Source organism: Pan paniscus, chromosome 4 (assembly GCF_029289425.2).
Source record: "Pan paniscus chromosome 4, NHGRI_mPanPan1-v2.0_pri, whole genome shotgun sequence".
Lineage (NCBI taxonomy): Eukaryota > Metazoa > Chordata > Mammalia > Primates > Hominidae > Pan > Pan paniscus.
This window is the reverse complement of record NC_073253.2, coordinates 68,477,321-68,501,031: the sequence shown is the minus strand read 5'-3', so window position 1 is coordinate 68,501,031 and position 23,711 is coordinate 68,477,321. Positions and strand designations below refer to the sequence as shown.

At 39.6% G+C, this 23,711-nt stretch overlaps 1 protein-coding gene across 3 annotated transcripts in view; it reads right to left on the bottom strand.

The window, feature by feature from the left end:
* The window catches only part of OXCT1 (3-oxoacid CoA-transferase 1), a 139,496-nt gene extending 118,477 nt beyond the window's left edge, over nt 1-21,019 (bottom strand). For 2 of the 3 annotated variants that reach the window (XM_003810979.6, XM_063604486.1), the window contains exons 1-5: nt 20,878-21,019; nt 13,515-13,623; nt 12,185-12,275; nt 4,273-4,408; nt 884-1,033 (exon numbers count right to left, since the gene is read on the bottom strand). In XM_003810979.6, the coding sequence (XP_003811027.1) occupies nt 884-1,033; nt 4,273-4,408; nt 12,185-12,275; nt 13,515-13,623; nt 20,878-20,955 (564 nt within the window). In that variant the 5' untranslated portion in view covers nt 20,956-21,019. Of the gene's footprint in view, nt 1-883; nt 1,034-4,272; nt 4,409-12,184; nt 12,276-13,514; nt 13,624-20,645 lie in introns of all 3 variants that reach the window. The other variant, XM_034960127.4, reaches the window with a different exon arrangement.
* Between the last annotated feature and the right edge of the window lie 2,692 nt (nt 21,020-23,711).

Here is a 23,711-nt window from a genome sequence, read left to right as displayed (position 1 = left end):
ACCAACACTGAACAGCAAAGGACATATTCGGTGACATCCAATCTTCCCTCTGATCGTTCCTAGGAATGGGAGGGGCACAGCCAGCATCCCCACATGCAGAAAAGTGATAAGAGATCCCCTGATTTACTACGTTCACTTCCCCAGAGATGACTACAGCATTTCTGCAACCTGTGTTAACTTTCTTCGGCCATCTGGACAGGAAAATGGAAAGATACTAAAAAATACCGTAATGAAATACTGGCCAGTGTAATTTTGAAATTTTCTCCAATCTGAGCATCTCAAATACCTTTATCTGAAATTCTACTCTTCTATAATATGGCTACGATAAATGTACCCCATCCTACTCAGCACTTTAAATAGAAGTAGGTTATTCCATCAAAAGCTCAAATGTGTCCAAGATACAAAATAAATAGTGATCATATGAACTCTCTATTCTATCATAACAGTTCCTTTCAAGGTTTCAGACAAACATATTATTTCCTTGTTTTTTCTCCCTACAGTCACTTTAGGAAGGGCCTGAGCATAAAGAGTTTGCTAGCATGCATACCACAACTACTTTATTTTCCATATAAGCATAATCAGCAAGTATAACTGTTTCTCAATTTGTTAAAGCCTACCATAAAATCAGTTCAAGTAACTAACCTTGACTAGTACACCATATGTGGATTACACCACTTTTTCCTTCTTTTTATTCTAGTTTCTCTATGTGATTTTAAATGCTAGTGGATGCCCAGATTTAGCTAGAAATTTCACCTATTTATGAAAATGAATGAGTGCTTTTTCTCACATAGAGGTGATTTTACACTTATTTGCCCAATGATCCACCCAAAATGCCACGTGGAAAGAGGGATCCTGGTATAATCTGGTTAAGAGTGTTTCTTACCTCTCTTGGCTTACTGGCAATGGCAACACTGCCATCTTTGTTGTATTTGATGGGCGATCCTCCTTCTTGTACCAGGGTCCCATACCCTGTTGGGGTGTAAAATGCAGGAACTCCAGCCCCACCTGCACGGATCCTCTCTGCAAGTGTGCCCTGCAAGTGAGCAACCAACACCCCATAAGTTCACTAAGCACACTTCTCTATGTGGATACAAACATTTAGACGTGGTTCCTACTCTCTAGAGGCTTATAATTCTAAAAAGTAGCTAGCATTGTACATTAGCGTATTTCACTCATATTGTATGCTAGAAGATCAATTTTAAGAAGTTACTGCCCCTCTAGATCCATTCTAAATCCACATTCAAAATGTAACCGCTTATTTGTATAGTCATGCTTTGAGCTTCCATACCTCCCAATGATCTCTTGACACATTTAAATGTGTCTATTTTTGATATTCTAAGTCAATTTTAAAATCTGAATTATGAAACTTTAGTTATATATATTAAGTAATGCAGTTAAATTTTGTTTTATTTTATGATCTATGTTGGTATGGCCTAAATTTTATTCAAGTTAATAATGTAAAGTGTTTAAATTTTAGAGCTTATTTTAAACCATTTTCATAAATATTTTTATCTACAAATTGTCTAAGAAAAAAAACAAAGTGAAAAATACAGCATACTGGTAAATTGGTTTTTAAAAGCCAAGAGTATGTCAAATTGTTTCAGAGTAGAAACAGCTGCAAGAAAAGTTACTTTGTATCTTCTTTTGATCATCATCTTTCCGATGGGTGACTCTTCTTCCTAGGTACCAGTGATTTCAAGACTAGTTTCCCTAACTCTCTCACTCTCAACTGTTTTTCTACCCAGGTTTTCCCTAAGGAATCAACTCTGGCCCTGAACCTTGACACCCTTCCTAACTTTGACGCCTACTGTGACAGACTTGTTACGACAGTCTTACTAGAAAACTGACTGGCTAGTCAGTAGTTAAAAATTGGGGCTGGACACCATGGCTCATGCCTGTAAATCCCAGTGCTTTGGGAGGTGAAGGATCACTTGAGGCCAGGAGTTTGAGTCCAGCCTGGGCAACATAATGAGATCTGCCTCTTTAAGAAAACAAAGAATTGGTTCATGGTATTAATGATGATGTGTTCATATTGTCCCAACCTTAAAAAGTATTTTCTACTTTAACAGGACTCTAAGTATTCAACTCAAAAAAGAAACTAACAGTTGGGACTTGAGACACTGAGTCATTCAAGTAGGTGGAATATTCTGGGGAAACAGAGACTTGGGGTATAACTGAAAATCTTCCAGATAACTGATTATCTAGCCAATGGAAAGAGATGACTCTACCTTGTGTTGTGAAGTTAGTAACATTTACAAAAAATTAAATCATCAAAATTACCATAACACTACCCCTTGCCTTAAAATATGTTTTATATATACCCTCCCTGAATACTCTCCTTCTATGATACCAGGTAAGGGCCTGAAAGTGGACTATTTCTGCAGATAGGCCTTCTGTAGGTGCCACCAGCTCCTTACCCTCACCCACCAAAGAACTCCTGATCCCCACCATCGATACTCCTCCCCCTAGCCTTCAGGCTGCAAAATAAGCTGCCAGAGCCAGTGTTTACTAATGGGCCACTAAGTTGGGGAAGGAGACACTGACCTCTCTTAGCCTGAGGAAAAACTGTAAAAAAAAAATGATATATTAACGATGTACGTACTTTCTGACGAAATAAGGAGTAACATAAAAGATACCAAGGGTAATCAAAAGGTTAATTTTCAATAGTTCCACAACCCAAAGAATACTGTATCTCAACCTACCATGTGAAAAATACTGCTATGGACTGACCTGTGTTCTCCCCAAAATTCATATGTTGAATTCCTAGTCACCAATGTGACTGTATTGAGATAGGGCCTATAAGGAGGTCATCAAGGTTGAAGGAAGTCAAAAAGGTTGGGCCCTGATCTGGTATGATTAGTGTTCCTACAAGAAGAGACACCCAGAGAGTGAGCATGCATGCTCTCCGCCATGCAAGAACCGTGAGAAGTCGGCCATCTGCAAGCCAAGGAGGACTTCCAAGCCTTCAGAACTGTGAGAAACTTCTGTTGTTTAAGCCACCAGTCTGTGATATTTTGTTATAGCAGCCTGAGCAGACTAAGACATCTTTGTTTTTTTTGTTTTTGTTTTTTCAAAAAACTGAGAAAATTGAGTAAATACCAAGCCCAGTGCAATGCTATGGTATGTACAGGTAACGGTGCTATAGAGTGACCAGGTGTGACGGTAACACAAGCCTCAGAATAGTTCCCATGTGTGCTTTCTAGACAAACACACCATGATTTCATTACTAATTTTTAAAAATCTGCTAAATTATGTTATTACCAACTTGGCAAAGTCAGTGGCAATATTTTCTGTTGACTAAAATAAAGCGGAGTGGCTCAGTTCAAGAGCTGAGAGCAGAGCATGTCAAAATGAAAGAAGAGCAAACTGTAGACCCTCGTTTTACTTAAAGATTTCAGAAAGTTTTCCTTTCTTTATGAATAACTCCAATTAGTTAAGAGATGACATAGAAAATGAGTGAAAAGTTGCTAGATTAATTATAGTAACTGCTTGCTTTGTAGTAACATCAGTTCCCCGGGAATCTAGGTTCTGATCCCAGCACTTACTCAGATATAGTCACATGCACCTTTCAAGGGCTTCACTCTGAAGTGTCTCAGCAAGACCAGATCACCCATAAATTTCTAGTTCTAAAATTCATAGAAATTGGAGAGGCATGGTGGCTTACACCTGTGAGGCCAAGGCAGGCGGCTCATTTGAGGTCAGGAGTTCGAGACCAGCCTGGCCAACATGGTGAAATCCCGTCTCTACTAAAAATACAGAAAACAAAAGTAGCTGGGCGTGGTGGCAAATGCCTGTAATCTCAAATCTCAGCTTCTCAGGAGGCTAAGGCAGGAGAATTGCTTGAACTTGGGAGGTGGAGTTTGCAGTGAGCCGAGATCACACCGCCGCACTCCACCCTGGGTGACACAGTGAGACTCCTCCTCAAAAAATAAAAATAAAAATAAATTCCTATAAATTAACTTTTTAGGATGATTCTCAAACATTCCAGCAAATCCTTTTGTATGCTTCTGGCACAATACACATTACAGTGCCAAACTTAAAATCTTATCTTGCAGCCTGGATATCTTTTAGAAATATCTCCTTTTTCAGTACACAGTAGAAGAAAATATTAATCCTCCAGCAATCAACAGGTGTGAGTTAGAAACAAAATTCCCTGGTTTGGCAAAGTAGTATTCCTTCTGCCTTACCTCTTTTGCACAAAGAAATTTCCACGGAGAAAAAAGGAATTTTTAAAGTAAGTTAGTATTATAAAAGAAAAGCAAATTTTCTCACCTGTGGTGTCAGCTCCACTTCTAATTCACCAGATAAGTACTGTCGTTCAAATTCTGCATTTTCTCCCACATATGAAGAGACCATGCGTTTTATCTGCTTGGACCGAAGCAAAAGCCCCAAACCAAAATTGTCAACCCTAGAAGGAAAATGAAGGGAGCTTACCAAAGAGCATCTAACAGAACACTACTACATCTTTTTAAAGAGATAAAACTTTGTTAATTTAAAGAAAAATAAATCCTTTCTTATAGGCATTTGATCCACATTCTTAGTCTCCCATAACCCCAAAACTTTTGCAAGGTAGCTATCCTTTTATTTTACAGTTGAGGAAACTAAAAGTCAAGAAGTTTAAGTTATTTTTTTGTGGGAGCGGGGCATGCACAGGGCAAGGTCTTGGGCAGTAAGGGACATACAGCCAATATTCCCACCCATGTCAACCCTACAGTTTTACCCCGCACCTTTTGTTATTTTCACGGCTGCAGAGTGATTCTGAGTTAGAAGATAAGCAAAGAGATGAATTGGTTCTTGTCCTATGCTTTGAAGGAACACATAAACGCAGTGGCAATATACTGACCCAAAACGAAGATTTGGATGGAGAAGCTCTTTCTCTTCTAAAAAGGAGAGAGGGGCATTCTGGTATTTAAAAGAGAGATTAACATGCTCATTGAAATGTGGACCCAAATTATAAATAGCTATGAACATTTTCCCTATATCATAAATCTTTTGCTCAAGAAGATTTACACATTCTTAACAAAAACAAGCAAAAAAAAATTAATCACAAGCCAGTGAAGAGTATAAGTGGAAACAATAATCCTGTATCTGTTAAATTATATATACTATAGTTTAATATCTTTATTATTTTAAAGCTGGCACTCAATTTATTCTTAGAAATGGTATACACAGTGTTGACTTTATTTTTTCATTGGGTGAAGGTCTCCAGGTTTATGCCTTTCTTTATTTCTATTATTTTTCGAAGCAAAATATGCCTAGAATTTAAAGCAAAGTCAATGTAACAAGATAGATAACTGAATGATTTTTCCATTTCAGTCACCTTAAAGACTGAAGATCATCTTCCATTCAAGAGTCAGAAATATTGTAACCAACTAGAGAAATAAAACATTTCTAAGATAAGAATACTTGACCTTAAGCTTTTTTTAATGGTGAAATTTTTTAATGGTGAAATATTTTTAATGGTGAAATATCTTTTAATGGTGAAATATTTTTTAATGGTGAAATATTTTTAACGGCGAAATATCTTTTAATGGTGAAATATTTTTTAATGGTGAAATTGTTTTAATGGGGAAGTATTTTTCGTAGCAAAACACTTTTAATGGCAAAAAGTATGATGAGACACCACCACAAACATGAAGGGATGGCTAAAAAAGAAGAAAATACCAAGTCTCGACAAAGATGTGAAACAATCAGAACTCTCATATGTGCCAAGGGGAATGTAAACTGAAATGACCACCTTGGAAAAACTGTTAGTACCTACTAATGTTCAATATATCCGTATGCTATGGGTCAGCAATTCCATTCTGGGTCTATAACCAACAGAAATGCATACTTAGGTTCATCACAAGACATGTGCAAGAAAATTCATAGCAGCACTGTTCATTATGGCCAAAATTGGAGCCTCCCAAATGCTCATCAGCAAAATAGATAATTGTGGCATACTACATAATGAAGTGGGGTATAGCAGTGAGAATGACTCATCTATAACCATTAGTAACAATGGTTGAATCTCACAGAATAATGTTGAGCTAAAGCCAGACACAAGATTATACTCTGAAATATTCCTTTAATATGATGTTCAAAATTAGACAAAACAAATCTATGAGGATCAAAAGTAAGGCTAACGATTAATATTGGTAGTGGGAGAAGAGAACAGCGACTGGAAGGAGCAGGAAGAGGGCTTCCTGGGGTACTGGTCATGTTCCATTTATCTATCTGGGCATTGATGACATGGGTGTGCAGCTTGTAAAACTCCATCAAACTGTATTTATGAGATGTTCACTTTTCTATATTACTCCATACTATGCTTCAAGAAAGCCTTTTAAGCGACAGAAATGTAGTGATAAGGACCAGAGTGCTTCCTAGAAACAGAAGTTTTTATTTACAATCTCTCCCTCCTAATTCCTTTAGTGCTCTGATGGTTCCTTCCCTACAGAGCTTGTGTCATCTACACAGTTCATTCATCTGAAACTCCATTACTGAGTGCTTATTCTACCACAGGTTTGTTAATTCATCTAAAACTCCCTGACTGAGTGCTTATTCTATCCCTGTGTCAGGCTCTGGAGCTACAATCATGAATAAGACCTGGTCCTGGGCAGCTTTGAAACTGAGAAAATAAACACGTAACCTATAATTACAACAGAGGGAGAGACATGCTAAGGGAATTAGGCACAAATAGTGATAATTCTGAAAATGGAGAACCCAACTTTTGGGGAGGAGAAAGATAGCAGAAAAAATCTTACAGGAGGTGGCACTTACACAGACATAGGAAAAAAGAAAACATCTTGAGAACAGTGTGTGGGGTGGAGGTGTAGAGAAAAACAGACAGATAGACAGCTTTGCAAAGATGCACTCAGGAAACTACATGTTGAGTGTTCCTGGAGTATGGACTGAGGGCAACAGCATGTGGGAGGGGAGAAGGCAGGACCAGTTGTGATCAGCCTTGTGGGATTTCATCCTGAAAGACAGGAAGTCCCTGTAAAAAGTTTTAAGCGGAAATATAACAGTATGATTAGCTGGAAAGGTTGAAAGATGAAAGGCCGGGATATCAGTGAAGAGGCTCGAAGTAGTCCAAACAAGCAACAGTGAGAGTCTGAGCTAAAGCAGTGGGAATGGGAATGGAGAAGGGAGAAATCAAGAGGGTCTTTGGGGGAAATAATTCATAAGACTTGTTGCCCATCCTGATGAAGCTGCAGACCCACTCCAGAATTCTGGCTTTGGTGATGGAATATAAAGAAAGTTGGTTGGGGGAAATTAACGAGCACTAGTGACGCCTACTTACTTGATCTGGAAAGGTGTTAAGTATGTGACAAACCACTGACATTTCTCCTGATGCCACCTGTTCTCCCAACTTCATTCCACTCTCCACTCTCATACTCCTCACACCGACAAGTGACCATTCCAGCTCAGCTGATTCCTTCCCAATTCTCAGAATTTCATTTCCAAACCTCTTTCCTACCCCCGGCACTCCTGACACAATGAACACTTCAAAGTGTCTAGGTAACAGGTAACTGTCAACCTCCTACTCAACTTGTTTTGCACCCCTAGCCATCAAATGCTGAATCTGATAAGATTTCCCATCCACCATGGGTAGAAAAGAAATAGCTGCATGACTTACTCTCACTTGGTTCAAAAGAAAACTAATGCCTAAGTAGCATAAGCATTTTCAAGAGTGTACTTTTGAGCTAGAATGACCTGCAAGTTAAGAATACATTTGTCCGCTAGAGGTCACCAGATGCCTAAGGATTCCGTTGTTCAAGGGCTGTCTCCCCATTACTCTCAATGCACACAATGCCTTCTGAGTTTTTAACCTACTCCTAGTACCTGGCTAGGTCCCCACAATTCTATTCCCCCAAATTCAACTCCACTGCAGCCTTCCCATCTCACCTCATGGCAGGCTCACCTTACAGATCCTCAGCCCAAAACTAACGCAGCGATCTTTGACTTCTCACAAACTCCACATTGAATCTATCAGGAAATCCTGATTCCACCTTCAAAGCCTATTCAAAATCTGGCCATTTCTCACTCTCTCCTTGGTACTCTGCACTATCTTGCCAGGGTACTGCAAACCCTCCCTGCTTCCCCTCCCTCACAACATGGCAGCCAAAGCAAGCCATATAAAATGTAAGTCAGAATATATCACTGCTCTTGCTCACACCCTTGTGATGGTACTTTCATTCAGAGTAAAATTAAAGGTCTCCAGAGTGGCCTGCAAGGTCCCATGTGATCAGTTGCCCTTTGATGTCCCCAACCTCACTCCAACCATTCTCCTTTTGGCTCACTTCTCTTCCTCTCTTGGCCTCACCATCCCTCCAACATCTGGACCTCAGATGGCTGCCCTGTAGACTAAATTGAGGGGTCCCCTTGCCCTCTGGCTTCTGATCGGGTTCAGCCACTCTGACTGGGTTCACCCAATGGGAGGCACCATCAAGAGGATGTGGGTGAGGGGAAAATGTTGGGATTTATATTCCTCTGGCTCTCTCCCTGAGAAGTTACAGCCTATTGGATAACCCCCTCCATAAAGCTTTCTTCCAGGTCCTAGTAACAGCTCCCTCCCTTCACTCCTTCAGACCTGGGGCTGGTAACAGCACCCCTCCAATACAAATTCCAGTGTTCTTTATTACTCATTTTTCCCTCAGCCCTGACCATTCCACTGAAAAGGCTCCCTTTGGTAAACTCCTCAACCACTCGGAAAATTCAATTACGTTTGATATCATCTACGGCCCAGACTAATAAAGTTGTAATAAAATAATTCATGAAGGTAGATATGATCCATTTTACTTTCTGTAGTTTAAAATATCTGAAACTCCTACAGGCCCATAGTAAAGCCAGAATATAGTTGGACATTGATTGACTTGGGAATTTTTCTAACTACTGTCTTCTGGATCTCTTTGGCTTTTCAACCCATTACCCATTTTAAGTTGGCTCTATTTGGAGATCACATCTCTTTATTCATTTGTTAGCTCTGAGAATCATTGTTTATACGGGCTTTGCTTTGTTTTTAGACTAGTATCCTGGCATAGCAGTCAAGCAGTGCATAAGACGCTAGCCCCAGGTGCACTACCTGACCAGTTCTTCAGGTCTTGAAAATGCTGTCAGCTTACAATGAGAGTGTTTCTTGCCACATACTTTACAACCCAAATTTGGCAAGTGTATATCTTACCTATTATCAGACATTGATGATAAAAAATTAGTAAGACAAGTCCCTTACCTATAAAGGCTTACAAGATAAAGAAAAATAGATGTGATCTTTTGCAAATGGGGAACATATCATTTCTAATAGAGACATGTATATTAAACCATCTTATAGCTCTTTAATACTAAAGACAATGCTGATAAGACCTTCAGAAAGATGGGTGCTTTCCTTTAGTAGCCAACATTTTTTAGCATACTAAAGAGAGATGTGATCTTTTTCCTGCATCATAACAAACCTGGGTTTCAAACATTGTGGTGACTAGAAAAAGTCTAAGGCCAAGAATTCATTAATGAGACACATTATTATAAAGCAAAAAGATACTGCATCAGAGACAATGTTCTGGAAATATTTTCATGCTCTGAATCTGAAATTTAATTTGCTGATTTTCTGAAATCTCATTAATTGGCAATTCTTGTCAAAATAAGATAAACAAAAATAAAGTTGGGATCACTTACCAAGTTGTATTTCTTTTGTTTACTTTTCATTTTAGACATACTTAAATCTGGATTAGATAATTATATTTAATATATCAAGAGTACCAAAAACAAAATGCTTCATTTAAATATAAGGCTAATTTATGACGTACAGTAATTTCCCCACCCCCCACCCAATCTGCAGTTTCATTTTCTGTGTGGTTTCAATTACCCAGTCAACTGCAGTCCACAAATATTAAATGGAAAATTCCAGACATATAAAATTCATAAGTTTTAAGTTTTGCACCATTCTGAGTAACGAGATGAGCTATCATCATCCTACTCCATCCTGCCCGGGGTGTGAATCCTCCCTTTGTCCAGCATATCTACACTGTATATACTACTCTCCTGTTCTTCACTTAGTAGCCATGATGGTGATCAGATAGATTGCTGCAGTATTTGCTGTGCTTGTGTTCAAGTAGTCCCTATCTTACTTAATAATGGCCCCAAAGCACAAGAGTAGTGGTGCAGCCAACTTGGATATGCCAGAAAGAGGTCATAAAGTGCTTCCTTTAGGTGAAAGATCTAAGTAAGAATGAATCTTTTATCCATTAAATTTCAAAGAAAGAGAAAAATATCTGCTAGTTTTGCTGTCATATCTCTAACTGCAAAAGTTATAGCCACAGAGCATAATAAGAGCTTAGTTAAGATGGAAAAGACATTAAATTTGTGGGTGGAAGACAAACAGAAATACATTCCCATTGACAGCAATTGGGTTGAGTATTAGCCATGATTTCAGAACACAGGCCCCTCGAATAAGGGAGGACTTCTGTAGTTACATGAGACAAATGAAATCTTTCATGAGCTGAGCACAGAAGTTCAAGTATACATCCCAGGAATTGGTTAGCCCTTCCCAGACAAAATAACTAAATCCTAGGGAATGTCCATAATCAGCTCATGGCCTACATCTGATTATTAACTCCTTCAGAGCTGCAGCTTCCTCAACAAAGAACAAGGGCACAGCAGAGGGGTCACTGCCTTTATCTTGAGGTTCAAAGTCATTGGTACAGAACCAGACATTTTAGAGTGATAGACTGACCATTGGGCTCTCAAAAAACTATTATACCTGACTAGTATAGTAATATATATATATATATATATATATATATATATACACACACACACAAGTAATTATAGGTGTAGGTACATATGTATAATCAGATTTCTCAGCCTTTGACATAACAGCATCTATTCTGCATCAAGAATTTTATATTGATCTGTAGTATCCCTTATAAGCATAAAGCTATCTGGAAAACTGAAAGTGCTGATAATCAAAAGTATGTATAATCAAGTCAAATTAAAGGGCATAAGATATGTTTAAGAATTATCGAGTTGTCATAAACAAGTTACTTCTCTATTTTCAGATGATCTGAAAAGTCAGTTAAACAAGGGACAGATGATTTCTACAATCCCATTCCCCTCCAACACACAGTAACTCTGAGACTCAGACTTACAGGCTCAGGACAGTAGGGAATACATAACTACTGTAAATAAAGGAGATTGGTAATGTAATATACATATATATCAAAGATAAGTAAAATTCAGCATACAAAGAAAGGCTAAAAGTCTCTAAAGGAACTCAAAAAGGGGCAAGATCAATAAAGACTAGAAAAGTTTCTATAATTGGATAAGGATACTTTGAGGATATATAACTTAAGTCTAATCCTGAGAGATGTGGATAGACAGGAAAGAGGAGGGACAGTCTCCCAGAAGGAAACAGATTCAGAAAAGGAAAAATGGGCACAAAAAAGTAGCATCAGTTTTATTTCCCATATAACCTACACTATTTATTCTAAACTGCTTTTATAATTGGCTAAAATGCCAATTGGGTGATTAAAAATGTAAAATCCTTAAAGTCTTTAATTGTTGAGAGCTGATGACTTACCATTTTGTAAAAATAAAAATATGGCTTTTCCTAACATAGCTAAATGTACCTTAATGTGCATGCCATTATTAAAATGATGGCTTATTTCTGACCACCGTAATATGCAATCCTATTATCTTAAGTGCTGGCTGCATATCCACCTTCCAAGACCAGCCATGTTTTTGTGATTAATGGTATCCCTTTATTTATGATCTAGAATGATGGCATTGCTAAAAGAAAGGGCTTTAAACAGATTTCAAATTGATGCCCACCTTGCTTTATAAATGATCTAATAAATAACATAAAACAATACGTTTAAATTTTAAAATGCAAGACTTAATTTGAAGATATATATTCTAACTTCAATAAATTTTAAGTTTAGAAAAATAAAAGCACATCACATTAAGATATAAAGTCTTAATTTATATCTTTATACTAGATGAAGCAAGTCTGCTTTACTTATGAAGGATGTTACCAAAAACATTTGGATAAATGTAACCACCCCTCTTGACCTTGTTAAACACTAGATTTTGATGCTTGGATATATTGCTCATGTGAATAGGAGAAAACTTCATTTCATTGATAAACTCTGTTTAAATATTGAGAATTGGCATTTCTCTCCAGCCAATTGTTTTTAAAATGCACACTTACCCTGCATTGTTGCTGACTGCAGTTAGTCCTTTTACTCCAGTTTTCAGTAAAGCATCTATAAGATTCTCTGGAATTCCACATAGCCCAAAACCTATATTAAGTCCAAAAAATAAACAATTTGTAAAGGGGGTAACAATGTTCTTTCAGAGAAGTGTGTGTTATTCTTTTTAAAAGGGAAATAAAACAAAGCACAGTATTAGATCTACTAAGCAAAATACACAGATATATCTCAGCAGCTAAGTAAATGGTCATATAGCTGTATCCAAATGTTTTGCACCATTATATCACATATCACTGCCCAGTCTTTGAACCACAAGTATAAGCCAAGTGCAACCAGTTTATATGGCTACTCATTCCTCAGTTTGCACTTAACTATATATCTATTGTTTTCCTGCTTTGTAAATCAGTTTTTCTACAACTTTTTCAAGAATGTTAATATGTCTGAGTAGATTTTGCATAGTTGGAAGCCTAAGCCCAAAACTGTCATTTCTTTATATTTTCCATGATTACTCAAATTGTATTGGGTTTAAAATGAACATTCAATGACTTACTTGAATGAGTGGGGATCAATGCTAAAAATAATCCTTGATATTATTTATCAGAAGCAGGCAGCAAGTTGGGTGTGGGTGGCTCACGCCTGTAATCCCAGCGCTTTGGGAGGCCAAGGTGGGCAGATGACTAGAGGTCAGGAGTTTGAAACCAGACTGGCCAACATGGTGAAACCCCATCTCTACTAAAAATACAAAAATTAGCCAGGAGTGATGGTGGGTGCCTGTTATCCCAGCTACTTGGGAGGCTAAGGCAGGAGAATGGCTTGAACCCGAGAGGCAGAGGTTGCAGTAAACTGAGATCGCACCACTGTACTCTAGCCTGGGTGACAAAGTGAAACTCCCTCTTGAGAGTCCAAACAAGAAGCAGCAATAGAATTGGCAGTGGGGGAGGTCAATACATGTCTACGGGGTCTCTGAAGGTGTAAGCTTATGAGATTAATGCAAACATTTTAAGTTAAAAAATTGGGATCTAGGGATTTTTTTCAAAGCTATTAATAAAACATGACTACTTTGAAGCTTCAGTTTTTCAAAACAGAAACACACAAATACACATACACACACACACGCACGCACACAGAGAAAGTAAAATATTAAATGCTAAACCTTGCTAAACTTTTAGGAAGGAGACACTAATAAAATAGATGATACTATAATATGTACAATAAATAATGCATAATAAAATAATTATCATTTTTATACATCTTTGTCATTGTGATTTGCCTGCTTCATTTAAAAACATAAGGACATTACCATAACATGAAAACAGTGTTAGTACTCACCACCAACCAAAACCGTGGCACCATCAGGGATGTCTTTTACAGCTTCTACTGGATCTGTATAAAACTTGGTATGGCGATGAGCACTGGTGGAAAAGGAACAAACACATCCCTGAAATATTAAAAAAAAAAAAATTGATAATCATTTGGAGATACATCTTTACTTTGTGTGTGTAGCAATTTATTCAATTGATAGACAAATGATAATTTCATTATCTCCTTTATATATACACGTTTTTAATTGCCAGGTAATAACTGTATATAATGTATATATTTATACAGGTAATACATGTATATGTTTATGGCATACATGGTGTTTTTATATGGATAGTAGACCCCCCTTATCCACAGTTTCCCTTTCTGAGGTCTGTCACCCCAGGAAAGTATAGTACAATAAGATTTGAGAGATAGAATGCATTCTTATAACTTTTATTACAGTATATTGTTATAACTGTTCTATTATTAGTTATTGTGACTAATGTCTCATAGTCTAATTTGTAAATTAAAATGAATGATACACATATGTAGGAAAAACAACTTATATAGGGTTTGGTACTACCCACAGGTCAGGCATCCACTGGGGTTTTGGAACATATTCCCCTTGGATAAGGGAGGATACTATATACATTGTTGAATGGCTAAATCAAGCTATTTATAAATGCACACACTTTTTTGTGGTAAAAACACTTAAAAATCTCTCAGCAATTTTCTAGTATACAATATATTATTAACCATAGTCGCCATGGTGTTCAACAGATCTCTTGAATTTATTCCTCCTAAATAAAATTATGTATCCTTTGACCAACATCTCACCAACCCCTCACCCCCAGCCTCCATAACCACCATTTCACCTTTCTGTCTGTGATACTATCCCCCTCTTTAAAAGCCTGGCGCTTTAAGTGACTCATACTTAAAAGTAGGATGGATATTTTATCCACAGATTATCACTGAAGTCCCCTTGTAACAGATGTCTTCTATTACATAAGGGAAAGTTCTAACTCCATCATTTGTGGCCACCCAAAAGAATGAAAGTAGAAAGAAAAGTCCATATACTGGAATTCAAATTCATAGCAATGGTGTCATCAAGCATCAGTTTCTGGTAACCCAATCTTCCATTAATCAACAAGTATTTACTGTAAACCCACCATGTGTCAAGTCCTGTACTATTTATTCCAACACAGTTAAGTATTAAGACATGAGCACTGCTCTCTAAGAAATTAAAGCCAATATGAACAAAACACGTACCTACAGAGTTGGGCCCCAGGTTCAATCTTAAATGTCAAAGAATGCCTCCTAGAGGGACAAGAACACCTTACAAAACAACTCATCCTCCTATGGGGCTTAAGGTTTATGGAGGCTACATAAAAGGAACAAACCATTATCTACAAGGAAGGTAAGTCTAGCCTTACCACTGTGTACTATTTGGTCCCAAATGAGTCACCTAGTGAATATTCATGAGCAATCAGTTGTAAACTTTTCCCTTTCCCCTACTTCATCCACACTATGCACAAAAGAAAACAAGAAAGCAGATTCTGTAGCAATCATTCATACTCAATATCACTTCTCCTTTATTCTCACTATACAGCCAGCCTAAAAAGAAAGAATAACATCTGAATCCTGGTATACTGCTACCTTTACATGCCAGTTATGAGCTCACATCCACTGCCTAACAGTCTCCCAGACAGACACAACCTGAAGTGGTCAAGGTGACAGCATAAATGTCTATCATTCTTTTCTTCCCCTAAAAATATGCCAGCACACTGCTCAAACCCTGAGAAATAAGTCTAGGCAGAGACAGAAAGGGCTTGAGCCACAAAGAGTTTTCCCTCTTTTCTATTCATCTGCTTCTGTTTTAAACATATATTTTTTAATATATTGGAAATTACAAGTGTGATAGCCTGAATAAACAGGCCAACAGAAGGATCGTAAGATAAAGTTGAGGATATCTCCTAGACACACTTAAAAAGTGCATTTATCTAATCCAACCAATTCATTTCACAGGTCAAATTTTTGAAGCTTAGAAGGATCTTGTACTTTACCCAAAACTGTATTAAAGCAAGAACAGATCCAAGGTTTTATTTGGCCTTCTACCTCAGGGCCTTTCTACTACAATATGCTTCTCTCCATGTTTTTTGAAACCTCTCATACTCCACTTCTCATTTATTGATATAAAATAAATCTTTGTGAGTGTTCTATTTCTTCCTGTATAACTCTGCTGTCATTACCTCCACCCAAAAGTGAAGAGTCAGGCCCTTATAGCTGGAAGGGGAAGAAAATTAAAGAGTTCATCCACAGCTCAACAGTCTGTGCAGTAAGATCACCCTAACTATTTCAATATGCTGAGAAACACAAATCCCACATAGAGAGGAAGTTGGAAGAAAACTCATTTCCCCTATATACCTATAGAGGCTTTTTACATTAAGGTATCCATTCCCTCAAGCATTTATCCTTTGAGTTACAATCCGAATACACTTGAAGCTATTTTTAAATGTACAATTAAGTTGCTATTGACTATAGTCACCCTATTGTGCTATCAAACAGAAGGTCTTACTCATTCTTTCTATTTTTTGGTACGCATTAACCCTCACTACCTCTCCCCTGCCCACAAATAAAAGCATATAACTATAGGCTTGTCAAGAATTCTATTTTTTTGTTTCATCTGATAGTTTTCACTACAGTTAGAAATTACCAAAGAGCTTGCCACACTCTCTGCAAAAAAATATACTTCAAAAGTATTTTAGAGAAGACATGTTTACCCAGATAATCAAAAGTTAAAAGCATAAAGTGAAGATGTTTTCCAGGTAATCTGAGAAGGGCTCAAGACAATGAAGAACCTGCAGGTACTTGTTTTTTTCATTATTCATATATTCAGTTAACAATATTTGTTGACATTTGATATCTATTTACTAAGAGGTCAATTTATACTACAACAGATTGTATCCTAAGAAACCCAACATCTAGTTTAGGAGATAGTGTGCCATAATAGATCATGCTCTTGGGATCAAAAAATACCCTTGCTTCAAATTCCAATTCTGCCACAGTTGTATGAATCTAGGAAAATTACTTAACCACTGCATCTCTTTTTCATGGGGGGAGAAGGTATTTTAAGTTTACAAAAAGATGATAATTGTTTTCTAGGAATGTAGTAAGGATCACATGATGTTATATACAGAAGCCCTGTTGCAGGACTATAGAAGATATCCAGGGGATACTAGCTTCCTTTGGAAAATGCAAACTTTTCTTCATTCTCCACTAGGGCAGTAAGATCAATTTGTCATTTATTGGAGTTTAGTTTTAATTTTAATTGTATATAAATGTATATATTTGTGCAGGTAATAAATGTATATATTTATGGCATACATGGTGTTTTTATATGTACAGTAGACCACCCCCCCCCACCACTTATCCACAGTTTCCCTGAGGTTATGTATGTATATAACATATTCTGATGTTATATACAGAAGCCCTGTGCCTGGACTATAGAAGATACTCAGGGTTGTTAGCTTCCTTTGGAAAATGCAAACTTTTCTTCATTCCCTACCAGGGCAGTAAGACCAACTTGTCATTTATTGGAGTTTAGTTTTAATTTTTAACCACCTCACTCTACCCTATACACACACTCCACTGATTTTACAAAGAATGTTTTTAAACACAATTCATACTGTAGCAAATTAACCCAGGTGATCTTTGTTGAAGGTTTTCAAAAAGACATAGGCCTTAGCTTTAAGATTACTTTCACATGAGGTGATATTTATTTTGTCACCTTACAGTTAAATAAATGACAAGGAACAGCTGATATTGTCCAAGTAAGTATCAGAGTTTGAGAAACAAAAGTGGGGAGAAGTTATATGGAGAGAAGTAAAGAGATACACGTTATAAAGAAAAGGCAGTAATATGTGAGTGGATACACTCACAGACCTGCAGAGCATGGCATCACTCCCAAGAGGTAGTGATGTGTGTGAAAACACTTTAGCTGTCCAGAAGAGGACCGGTGTCTACCAAAGGTAGAATTTTCACCTTGAACTAAACACTGCCAATTATGCACATGTGACAAGAATAAATCTCAAGGAGCTCACAGAGAGTTACAACACTAGGCAATTCTCTACAGCAGTGGTGTGCATTGTTATTGAGGGAACATACATGTTCTTCTCCAATGCTGGAGGGATACTCAGTGCTCCGAAGGAGCACAGATGAAGGAGTAATTCATTCTACCTGGTGGACTAGAAAACCAAAGTTTGCCAGGTGTTAAATACTTGTCAGGACAGTGATTCCAAACAAGGGAGCCACATGAGTAAGAGTTCAGCGATATGAAAAGGCTGTGTGGTTACAGACATGCGGGATCAGGTCTCATGGAGAGAGGTTCATGAAGATGAGGCTGGAGAAGCAGACTGAGGCAGTTTGTAAAAAGCCTTACAGACCACACTGCAGAGTTTCTTTTTTCTTTTCTTTTTAATTTTTTTATTTCCATAGGTTTTTGGGGAACAAGTAGTATTTGGTTACATGAGTAAGTTCTTTAGTGTTGATTTGTGACTTGATCATTCAATGACGAAGGGACAGCAAAGCTTTTGAAACAGATGTCACAACTCAAAGGAAGCCTGAATTAAGAAAGTGGTATGGAAACTCATTATTTCTTTCCTTCACCCATTTGTACCAACTATACAAAATACTGGGGCTACAAAGTTAAAATATTAAAAATAAAACCCAGACATAGTCCCTGCTATAATGAAACTTACAAACTAGCAAAGATAGTAGTCATTAAATAATTACAAAATTTTAAACACAATCATAGTATTTAATTGGGGAGCTATAAGGAAGAAACAGTTGCTGAGAAAGAATGCCAGGGACAGCACTGAGGAACATTTCAGAAAGAGGCACACATATGACACTTGGTGATCAATTGGAAGTGCAGCAAGGAGAAGAGAAGATGGTTCCAGGATTTCCAGCTTATATACTGGATGGATACTGGTGCTGTTAAGCACAGTGATAGAAGAACAAAACAAGGAATGGGAAAGCCACTTCATGGCTAGTTTGCTTTGGATCAGAAAGAGCTTTAAGCACCAACTGACATCCAAGTGAAGTTCACCAGTTGCACCAGAAGGACTGCAGCTCAGGAGAGTCTGAGGTTGGAAAGAGATTTGGGAAAAGACAGTGTCAAGGATGAATGGTGGGTAAAGTGTTAGTGGTACTCTTATAACCTTTTTCCCACTAATAATTTTCTACAGTGAAAATAGTATTAAATGCTCCCCACTGCCCCTCAGTAATAATGAAGAAAAGAAGACACCTCCCAATAGTCTATTTTCACCTAAGTCCATGCCAGATAACTCTGAAAGGGGCAGTCAGTCCCCAGACCAGCAGCATCAACATCACCTGGAACTTATCAATGCAAAGTTTAGGGCCCCACCCAGGACCTATTAAATTAGAAATTCTGGGGGTGGGTACAGCAATCTGTTTTAGAAAACCTCCAGGTAATGCTGATGCACTCTCAGGTCTGAGAGACACTGGGCTTGCCCATTATAAAAATGTTAAACATTTAAGAAAATAACTATCTCGTTTTAGCTGTTAGTTATGTTTAGTGGAAAAACTCAAGGTTTCTGTTTGCCTGGAGGGTTCTCTCATCCGTACTTTAAACATGTGTAGAATATCTGATCTATGCAGAGTAGTGTGTTTGTTGAGGGAGACTAAGTGTAAGGCATAAATATGGTCTCTGCCATCGGGGAACTGTCATCTGGTTGAGGAGACAATATACACATCTGAAAAGTTAAACAAGTAGATAAGTGGTACAGTTCAACAGAAGCAGCAGGTGAGGATTTAAAGTGCTAAACAATAACGGCACTAAGAGCCACAAGCTAGGGGAATAGTGGAAGGCAGGAGTTAGACCTATGATAATCAAGCCTGACAGGGCTAAGTTTGAACTCTGTATGAACTTTTAATGAGATATAGCAGAACCCCTTATTTGCATCTCGTCCCTCTAAGAAGAGGTTTGCTGAGCTTCGGAAATGGTTTAATGATATACTCAAGATGGAAAAGACTTGAAGTGAGTAAATTACAGTTGGGCAAATCAGTAACTGTCAAAAGAAGGAACATTCTTGACCTCGGCCCAAGGGTATCGCTGTGCTCTGGTTTGCATTAGCTTCAGCACCGCTGCAATCTCACTGAAGGTCAAGTTCCCTTTTAATAATGCTTTATATATCCAAGTCTATCTGCAGTTATAAAAATGCTTCCTAAGAGGCATTTAAGAGTAAAATGGTCCGGTTCTGAACCATTCCCTAGCACCTACCGAAGGAGCTCAGTGGCTCCTCTGTGTTCTCAGCGGTCAGGGATTGGATGCAGGAAAGAGCAATGGGGCCAGGCAGACACGCTTCAGGAGTAAGCACCGTGTGCATGGCACGCTGTCAAGCTCAGACCTATTACTGAATACCAAGGAAGAGGCTCCCGCGATTGAGACGGCGGGGATAAAGCCACCCTCCTGGACCTGGCGCTCTGGTCCTGTAATTCGCTCCTAGGGCTCCAGACAGGGATGGGCTTACAAGCGAGGACGGTGCATAAGGCAAAACCACAAGTCAGTCCACGGTGGGAATGCCTCCGGATACCACTCGGTGGAGAGTTGGCAGTGGGGCACAAAAAGGATTTCAAAGGGCTCTGAAAACCGAAAGCCCCTAACCCGGATACGAGGGGCCTCGAAAGAAAGGTTTGTCCGCCCCTGCAGCCCAGGCGCGGGCCAGGGACACACCTCGGATGGTTTCCCAGCTTGGCCGGCAAGACGCCCTGGCGAGCGCTCCAGTCTACGGGGCAGCAGAGCCAAATAGGGAGGAGAGGATGGGAGCGGCATTCCACACCCGCCGCACCCGGCATCCAGCCCCGGTGAACTCGAGCAGAGCCATGGCTAACCCAGCCTCAGGTTCTGGGCCTCTAGAGGTTCCTCTTCCCAGAGATCCAACATCGGGGGCGCAAACCTACCCGCTGTTGCCTCACTCCTAAACCTCCATATACTGGCGCCCTCCTCCCCCCGTTCAGACCCTCAGAGTCCCTATCCAAGGGCGGGTGCCAGGAGGGAAGCCGACGAGCGCCAAAGGGCTCGGGAGCGCTGCCAGGAGTCCTCCCGCCCCTTCTCAGCCTCTCCGCGCGCTTCTTTACCGTGTCTCGCTCCATCAGGGAAGCGACTGCAGAACCAAGCAAAGGCGGTCATCCGAGGGGCCGGCGAGGCCAGGAACGCGTCGCCGCGTGTCCGTGACCAGGGCACCGCGCCACGGATGCCAGATCCCAGGCTGGAGAGAGCGGGTAGGGGCAGAGGAGAAAACGCAGGCACCACTCAGGGTTTGGTCCACGTTCTTCCTGCCCATGGCCTTCCTCCTCCCCCGCACTTTACCTTGTACCAGGTTCCCCTAGATCCGCGGGCAGAGGCGCAGAGCCGAAGCCCGGAGGAGAGGAGTTTGAGAGCCGCCATCTTCGGGCGGTGAGGCAGGAGGAGGCTGCGGGTTGGAGCGCGCGTTTGAGCGTCGGTGCGCGACTGCGAAGGAAACCCGGGCGGGCTGGAGGTTCGACAGCGCGTCGATGACGTCCTCCCGGCCTTTCGAGCCGCACGCCACCGGCGCGCTGCTGGCTGCTGCTTTTAAAAGAAGTGAGGCTGGGCGGGGCCCCGGCGGGGAGAAGAGGCTCTGCGCAGCCGGGGCGGATCGCGGGGAAGTTCCTCTCAGCCCCTCAGGTGTCTGGGCGTGTGCAGCTGTGTTGGCGCGCACTTGCCGCTACAGCCCTTCTGTCAGCCCTTTAGCTTCGATGGGGCGCTGGTGGCCGCCTCCCCCTAGGTTGTGGATGAGTCTTGGCCTAGGGTTCAGGGCCCTCCGGCCGCGGGAGGATCTCCCGCCAAGCTTGTTGCTTTTCCAAGTTAGTGCCTGGCGTGTGTGTGGGCTGCATAGGGGCACCCCTCGAGGCCCCCTTCTCTTCTCCCGCCTGGACTGCGTTCACGTTTCTAACATTTCTCAGCCCCTTCTCCCCACATCTGGCCTTGGCTTACATAGAGTAAGTTTGCTGTGAGCACTTGCCTCGAACTGTCGGTCAAGAGGTGTGAGCAACAAGGCTTGCAGAGGAACAAGATTAAGACTGGACCTCTGTGACCTGAGTTTAGCACACCTTTTCTTCCCCATCATCCAAGTTTGCGAATTTCGGGCTCTTTCTCGCACTGGAGTCCCAGCAACCCCAGAGATTACTAAAGATGCAACCATAAAAGCAGTATATTGCTTTAACCTTAGGCAAGTTAGATAACTTCCCTAAGCCTCAGTGTCCTCATCTGCAAATTAGGATTGCTTATAATACAACGTCATAACGTTTCTATGAGTTAATTCATGCAAAGTTTATGGCCTTATTATGAGGAGTCAATAAATGTTAGGCATTATTATAAGTTTATTCCATTGTAGCAGTTCATTGACATGGCACGTACATATTCGCCAAGCCTTGTCTTTTGACCAACTCCTTGAGGACATGAGCCACGACTGATTTCTCCAGAACTGTCTTTGCACTTAGCAGAGTGGAAAGACCAAGTGGAAGCTCAATAGCATTTTATTTGATTAAGGCCTGACCAAGTTCTGAGAATGTGATGTTAGTTTTGAACCAAAGCAAAGCACACAAAAATTAAATGAGATCTTAGCTTCCTTAGCAAATACAGTAAGGTAATGAACAGTGAAGATGCAGTTCAAAGTTTGTCCATAAAACCATTTGCCCTTTCATGGTATTCTTTTAACTCTGAACTTTTTTTTTCCTGTAAATATTATATTTTTAGTCAAAATCAGTTAAGGAGTAAGATACCAAGTTAGACTATTCAATTACACTGGAGAAATTAACTTATTGCTAGTTGGTATTTCAACACATTTTAAGAAGTTGGATTGGGGGGAAATTCAAGTACTGTAACTAAAGTCCCATAACTAGTGATAATTTAGCACATAGCAGCTGTTGTACCTTTAACTTACACAATGTGAAAAAAACTAGCATTCCAATTGAGTCTGCTTTTCCACTTTTGCCCATTCCAATTGGGTCTGCTTTTCCACTTTTGCCCTTCCACAGGGCACATGAAATGGAAAAACTGCATTGGCAACTTTGCCGGTGGTCATATGACTGACTCTTGGCTGGTCTCACTTTGTTGCTCTTGGCTGAGGAAGACACATTTTAAATGTTGCATGCTATGTGACTAAGTCTCCTGAGAAAATCACCCTAATTACTGTATGGTCAAAACACACTGTACTGTATTTTTGATGACTGTGACTTCATTTTATACTTTTTAAATAATGTGCAAGTCTCTTCAACTTGAATAAATTAGATTACAAATTACAAAAAAAGTTCTTATGTGCTGATTTCACTTCTAGTTACACAAAGGCACTTCAATTTTAATTGGTGTGCAAAATTTTACTTCTTTTAAATATCTGAACTTTTCCGAACTAGTAAGGATATTTCCCAGTTGCTTTGAAAGGCAGTTTCTGGCAAATATGTTATATTCTGGAAACCTTTCTTTGTGGAATCTTACAATTTAACTTCCACACTTTTAAAAACTGGGAGAATTGGATTCAAAGCCTTTAAACAAAAGGTCTGATTCCAGTCATGCAATGAGGAAAGCTTTTTTTGTTTGTTTTTTTGTATTTTTTTTTTGTTTTTTTGTATTATGTTATGATACATATGTGTATGTGTGGGTGTGGGTGTACATACACAGAGTCATGTGCTACATAACATTTTGGTCAATAATGGACAGCATATATGATGGTGGTCCCATAAGATTATAATAACATATTTTACTGTAGCTTTTTTATGTTTAGAAATGTTTAGCCATGTGCAGTGGCCCACGCCTGCAATCCCAGCACTTTGGGTGGCCAAGGCAAGTGGATCACTTGAGCCCAGGAGTTCGAGACCAGCCTAGGCAACATGGTGAAACCCCGTCTCTACAAAAACAGACAAACAAAAAAATTAGCCTGTGTGATGGAGCACACCTGTAGCCAGCTACTGGGGTGGGGTGGGCAGTGGGGACTGAGTCAGGAAGATTGCTTGAGCCTGGGAGGCAGAGGTTGCAGTGAGCCGAGATTGCTCCTCTGCATGCCAGAGCAAGACTCTGTCTCAAAATAAAAGAAAGAACAGAAAAATTTAAATACACAAATAACTACCATTATGTTACAATTGCCTACTAAATATTGTACAGTAACATGCTGTACAAGTTTGTAGTCT